The sequence below is a fragment of the Muntiacus reevesi genome, chromosome 1, assembly GCF_963930625.1.
Source record: "Muntiacus reevesi chromosome 1, mMunRee1.1, whole genome shotgun sequence".
NCBI classification, from domain to species: Eukaryota; Metazoa; Chordata; class Mammalia; order Artiodactyla; family Cervidae; genus Muntiacus; species Muntiacus reevesi.
The window spans coordinates 58,225,007-58,235,167 of record NC_089249.1 but is presented as its reverse complement, the minus strand read 5'-3'; the positions used below and the strand labels follow the sequence as shown (position 1 = coordinate 58,235,167).

The following is a 10,161-nucleotide window of genomic DNA, read 5'->3' as shown; positions in this document are numbered from 1 at the left end:
GGCGAGAACACTAGAGGGGGTGCCATTTCCTCCTCCAGGGGACCTTGCCGACCCAGGGGTGGAACCGCATCTCCTGCACTGGAGGCAGATCCTGTACCACGGAGCCAGCAGGGAAGCCCGGTGATGATGATGATAACGCTTTCTAATGCCGCTTTACAGTCTGCTGCTGTCAGCTAACCTGTAGGAACTGAGCACTGAGACCAGAAGAGTCCGGGAGGAAAGGGGAATCGGGAGACGTCTGACAGGCCCGCCCACCCGGGCGGCCCGCGTGAAGGAGCGCACACAAGGCCACCGGACCTGGCCCTCAGGAATGGAGCGGCACGTGGAGCCTCGAAAAGGAACTCCCATCCACGACGCGGCCGAGTATTTATCTCTGAAAATTTATTGACATGGTTTCGACAAGGACTGCAGTCGAAGGATCCATGAAACGTGTTTATCTGGGGAGAGAGAGAGTGTGGCCCCGAGAACCTCACTGCTGCCCGCGTCCTGGAGCCGCTGCTGGGGAGGCCGGAGGACGCTCTGCATCCGCTACAGGAACCTGATCCCAGCTCCGAACTGGACGCCGTCACAGATCCTGGAAAACAAAGTGCTTTCTCTTAAGGCAGGAAGTCAGCGCTCGGGTCTGCCCTGCTCGCCCCGCCACTGTCGGCTCCAGAGACGCGCACGACGTCTCAGACACGAGGCCCAGCGGCCCTGCCTCTCAGGAGGCCCGGGCCCTCCCGCCCGCCTCTCTCCTCCCTCCTGGCTGCTCAGCCTCACCCGCTGGCCCTGCCTGCTCCCGCCTGGGCTCGTTTTAAGGACCAGCCTTTGGAGGATGGACGAGGGAACGAAACGGGAGACACAAATCCCCACGCCCTGCTTCCTCCTCTACTCCTGTTTCCCCAGTCCTGACCCAAATGGAGACAACAGGAGGACCTAGGAGAGAAATAGTCACCAACTCTGGTGGGGGCGGTGGAGGCGGCGGGTTGTGGGGGAAGCTTTGTTTATTTCTAAGGCTATCAGGGCAACACAGGGAGGTCGGGGAGGGAGCCGGGAGGAGGGCAGAACCCAGGAGTCTCCCAGGGGCCTGTGGCAACAGCAGAATCCACAGCCCCGCAGGGTTTGCCCGGACCACCTCTTTGCAGCCCACTCCTCTCTCAGGAAAGGAAGGACGCGGGAGGTCACATGGGTTGCAGCATCTGCCGCCCAGTGAAACTCCTGCAGGCTCCCTTCTGTGCACTGTTCATCACCAGCTGATGGGCCCCCGGCCCGAGTTCAGATGAGCAAGGGGGCCGAGCAGCGAGGAGGTGGCTGTGGTCACGGCAGGGTCCTGGGAGCCGAGCTCCACGCCCAGACGCACGCGTGCCCGAGGGCGCGGCCATGTCCATGACAGCCGGGCCCCCGCCCTGGCCGCATGCAGCACGCAGGCTGAGGATCACCGGCCGAGGTGCGTTCCTGGGACCCCCCCAGTGATGGCGGTGCCCACCAGGCCAAGAACCGCCCCCACCCCAGCATGGAAGGTGGTCTCCCGCACGGCCCACCTGCTGGCCGGGGCTCAGGGGCAGGACCAGGGCTGTATGGTCCTGGGGTCACAACCTCAGGAAGCAGGAGCTTCCAGCGAAAGCATAGTTCGGAATCCCAACCAGCAGCTGATGACAATGTGTTTGTGGAACACGGTGTGTTTTTGCAAGTTCTGACAGTTCCCAGAAAAACTGGACGAGAACAGTTCCCTCACTCAGAGGAAAGCCGATGTTTCACTGTCACAACACCTGTGCCCTCCTCCCTCCCTGCCCTTACAGCTTAAGATGCAGGAAAGCTGAGAGAAAGTGGTTTTCAGCCTGACTGTGAGCAGGGGGACAAAATAACCTGATCAATCAAGAGACTCGAGACAGAGAATCACTGCTGTTGCCACTGACCGCCTGCAGGGTAAAGAGTGCTCACTGACCGACGGCATCAGCAGAGGTCACCTGACCGGAAGGGACAGCCACAGTCCAGCCCCCACGTGACCCTGAGTAAACCTCACCGCTGTCCTTAAACGGCAAAGACCCACAATCAGGACCGTGACTGTGTTTGCACAGCTTAATTCTGCTGAGATCTAAACAATGTGTCTTTTTACCTTTTATATTTTTGGGTCCATAAAAGGGGGCCCAATGCCTACATTCGCTATTTAGGAAAATGTCTGAAAACAGGCTACAGGATAAAAATAAGTCAAGCCCTAGGTTTATACGGCTCAGAAACAAGCAGGCATTCCAATAAAGGTTCGTTTACTTGCACTATATAAACAGATTACACAACTTTACAAGCGCACATTCATGCTCAGAGACCGTATAAACGTGTCTCAGGAAAGATACCTGCTACACACACCCAGAACGGTGTCTCTGATGCCAGGGGCGTGGAGATGGCCTCACCAAACGGCTGTCATCCTGTTCTGTGTCCCCTGTAACTTCTAAGCTTGTAACTCAGGAGGCGCCTCAGAGAAGTCCCCCGTGTCTTCAGTCGCCCCCTCCTGCTGGCACCGTCTCAGGCCCAGCAGGGTCCCCCAGCATCAGGCTCCCATCCTCCTCCTGCAGGCCCCGGGCCTGGATCTGGCATGGGCAAGTCAGCAGGAAGCAGGCTGAGGAGGGCCAGAACTCAGAGACCCTGGAGCGTGCCTGAGGGGAAAAGACCCGAGGAGATGGGAGGGCACGAGAGGGCCCGAACTCAGGCCCTGCCCGGCATCAAGGGCCGCGCCACGCCTCGCTTCTGCCCCTGCAGAAGGGGTGTGAGCTGGCACCCGCAGGCATCTCCTGCATCCAACCCTTGGCTCCAGCTGTCTTTCCAGAAGTCTCTCACGCCCTCGGCAGCCGCCGTGACCCCTCTCCTGTCCCCCTCCGTTACTGACCACACGCTGCCCCCCGCCAGGCAGAGCCACCTTAGTCCCTAGCGGGTCTCCAGGGACCACCATCAGCAGGACACGGAGCGGTCGCATCAGAGCGCAGAGACAATGGCGCCCTACGTCACCTCCGGTACAAAACGCACCAAACGTTTCACAGCCGTTTCCATTTCTGTGAAGGTCTGAGATCCTAATTACAGAGTGACTGCATTAACTCGGGGGCGGGGGCTGGTTTCTCTGGATGATCTGCACACACACAATTCCCCATCCTGCCAGCTGCCTGAGTTTAGAAATGAAGATCAAACAACTTCCAGTTCAGATGACAAGACTTCAGACAGAGCCACACGCTCACTGGAGAGAGCCCCCCTGCACAGGGATGCCACGCACGACAGCAAGCGCTGCAACCACCGTGACCCCAAAACAGACCGGCCGCGGCCCTGGGGGTGAAGCGCGTCCTTCCTTCCTGGTCTCTAAACATCCAGTGCACGGCCTGCTCCCTCCTTCGGGAACGCACATCTGACATTAATATCTGAACTACATTTTTCAGATTTCACCTGAAGAGAGCGAGCAGAGGGGAAAGGGGAACACGCCGGCTCCTTGCAGAGTCTGCAAGGAGAGTGGACTCAGCAGGGCTCCCCCAGAGCCTCGGATTCTGGGAGCACAGCGACACCCAGTGGCCTCCGAGGACACTGCAACCACACTTTTGGTCCGAAGGACTGGAGGCCTCCCCAGAGCCAGCAGGGCGGGCCCAGGTCACACAGCCAGGGGACAGGCAGGGGCTGCCCCAGCAGCCCACCCGCAGCGCAGCCAGTTGAGGGGCCTCGGCCACTCCGCCGCGCTGACAGTCACGGTGAAACAGACCGTAGAGCTACAGCAAAAATCCTACCCGCGTGTCCAGGCTCCCCTGCAACAAGAAACATTTATAACCTATTTACTTGTGTGATCAGGACTAATATTAAACACAGTCAATCTCCAGCAACAATCATCATGGAAACAGCCTGGGCACTCTCTGAGACAGAGAAGCTGGTAGCGAATGAAAGTGTGAACGAGGAGACGTGCGAGAGACAGAGGGTTCTCATCTCTGCATGCTTTCTGCCCCCGATGTGGGGGGCGGCCCAGCCTCACCGCAGGGGTCTCTGAGTAGGTGGGGGGTGCTGGGCTCCTCTGCTGGTGTCGGGGGCGGAGGGAACGGCGTGCACTCTGGCCTCAGTGGGCTGGCGCTCCCTGGCACCCCTGACGGACACACACACCATCGTCCTGCCCATCCAGGCACACGGCTTGAGACGCGCCGGCTTGGATGGTTCTCTGTGACCATCCCAAGGCCGGCGCAAGGTCAGCACCGCACCTCGGCCCTTCCCTGCAAGGATTCAATGAGCACCTGGGTGTTACGCCAGGGAGCCCCGGGTCCACACGCCCGTGGCGGGCAGCTAAGACATCACCTGGCGCACAAGCCCGGCTCTAGGCAAACTGCCCGATCCCTCACGCTGCTCTCTCCCTGAAATCAGGACACGTCACCCATCTCTATATGTGTCTCCATCACAGTGAGGCAGGTGGCAGCCCTGGGCACGCTGCAGACAGGGAGGGAGCGGGGGGACCCGGTGAGCTTCCCACGGGAGCAGCAGGCCAGGCGGGTGCACCAGGGACTGCAGCAACATGAGGACCAACCAGCCCTGCCGACAGCACACCAGACACGGCTCTGCACGTGCACACGCGTTCACTCACCCAGGCCCCAAACCGGCAGGGCGGTCACTACCACTAGATGTGAAAGCAGAGACCCGAGCGGTTACGCCACTCACCCCGGGCCACACAGCGGCTGAGCTGAGCTCCGAGCCTGGGCTGCTGGGCTCCAGAGCGCACCCAGCCTGAGCACCCAGACCCTCCTCGGCTCTACTCAGTGCCGAGAACAGGCAAGGCGTGGAGGGGCGCTGACCGCAGTCAGAGCCTCAGACCCGCAAGGGCGCGCAGAGGAAGGGTCTGACATCACGGGCAACTCCGGCCTGAGTCAGCCTTCCAGCGAGACGAGCAGGGCAGACTGCGCTGGGCCGACGGCCACAGGGGACTCGGGAGATGGACGTGGGCCCGCAGCTACGAGCACAGCCTTGTGCAAAGGTCCCTGACGTGGCTCCTCCCAGAACACCATCACCCAGCGCGCGGCGCAAAAAGACGGAGGGAGCTGAGGCGGCATGGGGCCCCCTCCACCATCGCAGACCATGGCTCGGCGCTGGACGCCTGGGCGATGATGACTCAGCATCACGGCGGAGCGCAGGCAGAGCGCCGAGGAGAAACACACACAGCCGTCGAGACTCCTGAAAAGCGTGCATGTGAAGATACTCAGAGGTTAACAGAAACATGTGGCCTCCCCACCCACACAAGCTGGGGCCCGAACCCGAGGCCCACGTGACGGGATCTTGGGGAGGTGATCCAGTCACCACAGACGAGGAAGCTTAGCTGAGATGGGGTCCGTGGTGGACTCAGCGTCTGTGTGAGAAGAGACACCAGACAGCTCGCTCTGTCCACAGTGAGGATGCAGTGAGAAGGTGCCAGCCGCCAAGCAGGAAGGGCGCCCTGGGCCACGAACCCAACCTGCCAGCATCCTGACCCGACTTCCCAGCCCCCAGATGGTGAGGAATCCATGTCTGCTCCCTAAGCGCCAATCCATGGTATTACAAACTATCATGACAATACCTCTGGGCTTTCTGAACTTTCTAAAACGCACACCAAACACTTAAAGAAACGGAATCAATTTTTTCTTCAGCACAAATCAACGACGGCTGGAGAAAAGGCCAGACAGTCGGTTCCCCTGTTGCCCAGAGAAGACTCGGGAGGATGCGTCTTCTGTGACCGGAGCAGAGCTGCACCCACCCCAGCCTTTCGGGCTCCCGGCCTGCAAGGTCCTCACACCCCTCAGCATGGACCAGCAGCACCGGCCACTGCCTCCAGCCAGGCCGCCTGGGCGGGGAGCTCCCACTATTTGGCAACAAGTGCAAACAGCGTGAGGTGGGGGGACGAGGACACACCACAGCCTATCCTCCAAACCGGATGGAAAGAAAGACTCCGCGGAGAAAAATCCCTATATTTTTACTCCTTTGCCAACTACTCAATTTCTCCTAAAGTCTTGAATCTTAAAGGCTGTTGGTGAAGTGATTGCCGTTGCTGAGTTGCTGAGTCGTGTCTGACTCTTTGCGACCCCATGGACGACAGCACGCCAGGCTTCCCTGTCCTTCACGATCTCCCCAAGTCTGCTCAAACTCCTGTCCATTGAGTCAGTGACGCCAGTGATGAAGCAGGTTCAAAGCAAAGTACGGTGACGGGAGAGTGCCGCGTGCCTGTCGACAGGCCCACCCGCACCTACCTGTCCCCGCGCTGCACGCCCATAGGGACACAGTAGTTGAGCTCGAGCCGCGCGATGTTGCCCAGCCTGAGGACGATGCCCGCCCCGTAGGACCAGCGGATGCACTCGGCCAGCTTCCGGATGTGGGCTTTGGGGCCCTCGCCTGAAAAGAGAGGGGACGGGGCGTGACCAACTGCACGTGGAACCCCAGACGCTGTCTGCGGACAGCCCTGGTTCTCCCTCTCCACGTGGCCTCTGGTCATCACGAGAGCCAGGTCGATCTCTTCGAGGAGAATGAAGGAAAGTGACACTAGGTCCACACTCAAGACAGAGTTGGGGACCGCCCGCCTCCCGCCCCAGGAAGACGCAGGCCCTCGCGACGCTCTGGTCCCCTTGCCCAGGATGGCATTTCCCCCATCCCCTGAGCACCCGGGAAGCCTGACTCCAAGCCTTGGTTCCCAGACACCTCCCACGCCCCTGCTGCTGGCTATGTCTGTGCCCCTCGCCCAGCCCTGAGCTCCGAGAGGAAGAGACCGGCTCTGCAGCCTCAACAACTGGCTCAGAGTCGCTGCTCAGGAAATGTTTGCTAAATAAATACATTTTTTTTTTGGCAAAAGAGCACCAGATGATTTTTCACGCATGTTTCAGTCACTTGACCGATGGCTTTACTCTGGGCATCGTATCAGATGTTGTAGGCACCCGAGGCGAGCATGTGCGTGCACGCTCAGTCGTGTCCAGCTCTCTGTGACCCTATGGACTGTAGCCCACCAGGCTCCTCAGTCTGTGGAACTGTCCCAGCGAGAATACTGGAGTGGGTTACCATCTTCTCCTCCAAGGCAAAGTTCGTACATTTAAAGATGACATCGTCTAAACCAGGGGCTTCCCAGGCGGCTCAGTGGTAGAGAATCTGCCTGCCAGTGCAGGAGGCACGAGGGACGAGGGTTTGATTGATCCCCGGGTCGGCAAGATCCCCTGGAGAAGGAAGTGGCAACCTGCTCCAGTATCCTTGCCTGGAAAATCCCCTGGACAGAGGAGCCTGTCGGGGTACAGTCCAAACAGTCAGAGGCAACTGAGCACCGCGGTCTAAAGGAGACGGACACCTACTCATGTCCTGTGCTTCTAAACGTAAGGTCAGGTGTGCCGACCGGCCGCTAGAGAGTCCGCGTCTTACCGTAGTTGAGGTTGCAGAGGTTCCCCGCGTTGAGGAAGAAGTGTGTCCTGAAGAGCTCGCCAAAGCCGCCCTGGCCGGGCCGGAAGGGTAACGGGGTGTACAGGTGCAGCCCGCCGGCCCAGTAGGCTTCCCCGCCCAGGTAGTCACCTAAGAAAGGAAGGAGCGCAGATCAAAACGAGGTCACAGGTTCAAGACCACCCCGATGGCCCACCATGAACAAGAGCGAGGGGTGTGCTGCGATCAGGACACACTCCGTGCTTGAGGCCACGCCTCCTTTTAAATAATCTTTCCTTTTCTCTCTGTTTGTTTTATAATTTGCTTTAACTGGAAAAAAAAAAGCTAATACATCATTTAGGAAAGAATGAAACCAGTAATTGATCGTATCTGTGAAATGCTTAGAATAAAATAAGCGAACTAATGGAAATCGCTTTCTCTGCAACTGCAGATGACTAGATCATTGTTGCTTGGCAAATGAAATGCATTATTCTGCAGAAATTTCAAGACTGCACTACAGAGAGACAAAATGTAGAAAATGTCTCTGCAGTTTCTGGAAATGGTCAGACTCGCTATTAACCCAAAAGTACAGAGGGCCTGCTCCCCCCATACAAGGACGCTGTCCCAGCTCAACGTCTTCATAGAAGAGGCACGTTCTGAAAGGTTCACGACCACTTGGGGTTTTGTCTACATAATGCACAATAATACAAATTACTTCTACACATGTCCCAACTATTTCAACTACAAATAGCCACAACACTAAAACAACAACAAAACCTGAATTGTTTATACTTTGTTACCAAACACTATTTGTAAAGTGCCTGTCTCCTTAAACACAAAATGACCCGACCATGACAAAGAAAACTACAGGCTGTCTCCAAGAGTAACCTCGAGGGATGAACTGCTCATTCACTTAGAGACTCTAGCGTCTCCTCGCCCCTGTCAACACTGAAGTTCTAGAGGAAACATCGGATGGAGAGCAGGGGGTCAGCTGGGCCTGCTCTTCATTTCCCAGCAAGTGCTCCTCTCTTTCCTTAAATCACCTACTTTATTCTCATCATGGGAGAATAAAAAAGGAAATTCTCCTTTAATTTCTACCATTAAGAGAAAACCAGCTAACATCCTGGTGTCCTTCCTTTCAGCGAATTACAATGAAACATTGAATAAGAAAATAAAATGTAAGTATATATATAAATATCTTTCAGTCCTGATTTCTTTTTTCATTTACTGTACAATGAGCACTTTCCTCTAATATTTCTTATCCTTTGAAACTGTGATTCTGATGCCTGAATAATCACGTATATGGACCATGAAGCAATGACCTGTGGTTCGGTCGCTGAGTCATGTCTGAGTCTTTGACCCCACAGTCTGTGGCCCACCAGGACCCTTTGTCCATGAGACTTCCCAAGCAAGAGCACTGGAGTGGAGTGCCTCTTCCTCCCCAGGGGACCGTCTGGGCCAGAGGCGGAGCCTGACTGGTCTCCCGCAGGCAGGCTCCCGCACTGGAGGCTGCTCTTTACCGACTGAGCCACCAGGGGAGCCCAATGCAACGGCCTCCCCCGACTGCTGCCCGACTGGTGCCGAATTTCTTCAGAGTGGATGTTAACCCGTGAAGGGCTTTCCTGCACACACAGGTTTTTAAACCATCTTTAAGTATAATATACAGACAAAAAACACACACACCCTAAGCGTACAGTGCAGTGAATTTCCAGGCCCAGAACACACACGACACAGTGAGCACCCAGACCACAAGCAGACGCACGCAGCGCCCTGGGGAGGCCCCGCTCGCCCTTCTCACCACCACCCACGCCAAGGGCAACCATCACCTGTCGCCTGACAGTACAGAGCTCTTTGCCCGGCCGCCACACTTCGCAGACAGAATCACAGAGCATGCAGCTGCTGGGGCTGGCTTTTTTTGTGGGGGAGGCTTATGTTTCTTAAGTTTGTTCAGGCCAGCTCATCAGTGGCTCGAACTTGCTCATCCTCGTCGCTATATAATAAGCCACAGTGTGAAGACACACTATTTAGTTGCCTATCCTATGGCTGGCGGGCGTTTCGGTTTCCAGTTTTCAGTTTGGCGCTCTTATCCATCTGTATTAGTCACTCAGTCGTGTCCGCCTCTTTGTGACCCCTACAGACTGTAGCCGTCCTGGATCCTCTGTCCATGGGATCTTCCAGGCAAGAATACTGGAGTGGGTTGCCATTCCATTCTAGTTCTGTATATATATGTTTTAGGCTCTTGATAAATATTGTCAAACTGCTTTCATGAAAAATTATGGCGATTTACACCCAAGCTCACAGAATCTTATCAATGGCCTTTTAATAGGTAATTAAATAAAACATCACTGTGTTCTAATTTTGAGGCAAATGGAAGACTCCAAAACTTTTATCTAGTCACTAAATAATACTCGCTACAGTGAAAAAAGAAACTGTTACTTTTCCAAAAGAAAAGGACAGACTAATAACAGCACCCTAAAAGCAAATGAAAAGAAATAAATTATATTTTGTACAAAAATTTATTCCATAGAAGATCATTATTTTTAGTAATATAAAACAGGAACAAAGATGTTTAAAAAAAGTTACGAAAATCAGGACAGACTATTTTATAATGTAGTAACATGTGTCCTACCTAAATGATGGTTTTCATAACACACGGTGATTCTCTAATAAAATGTCAAGGACTGGAGAGAGTTCCGGAAACAGGAATGCTCACGCTCTGCTAGATAGACTATGATTCAGACAAGCTTCCTTGAGCACAATATAAACCTTTGGGGATACTCAAAATCCACTGATTTAGCAATTCCAACCTAGAAC

General features: G+C 55.5%; 1 protein-coding gene across 1 annotated transcript in view; it reads right to left on the bottom strand.

Moving 5' to 3' along the window:
- Positions 1-366: 366 nt before the first annotated feature.
- Positions 367-10,161, bottom strand: part of SAMM50 (SAMM50 sorting and assembly machinery component) — a 34,034-nt gene continuing 24,239 nt past the window's right edge. The window contains exons 13-15 of the mRNA XM_065945140.1: positions 7,354-7,500; positions 6,204-6,345; positions 367-574 (exon numbers count right to left, since the gene is read on the bottom strand). Of these exons, the coding sequence (XP_065801212.1) occupies positions 529-574; positions 6,204-6,345; positions 7,354-7,500 (335 nt within the window). The 3' untranslated portion in view covers positions 367-528. The remainder of the gene's footprint in view (positions 575-6,203; positions 6,346-7,353; positions 7,501-10,161) is intronic.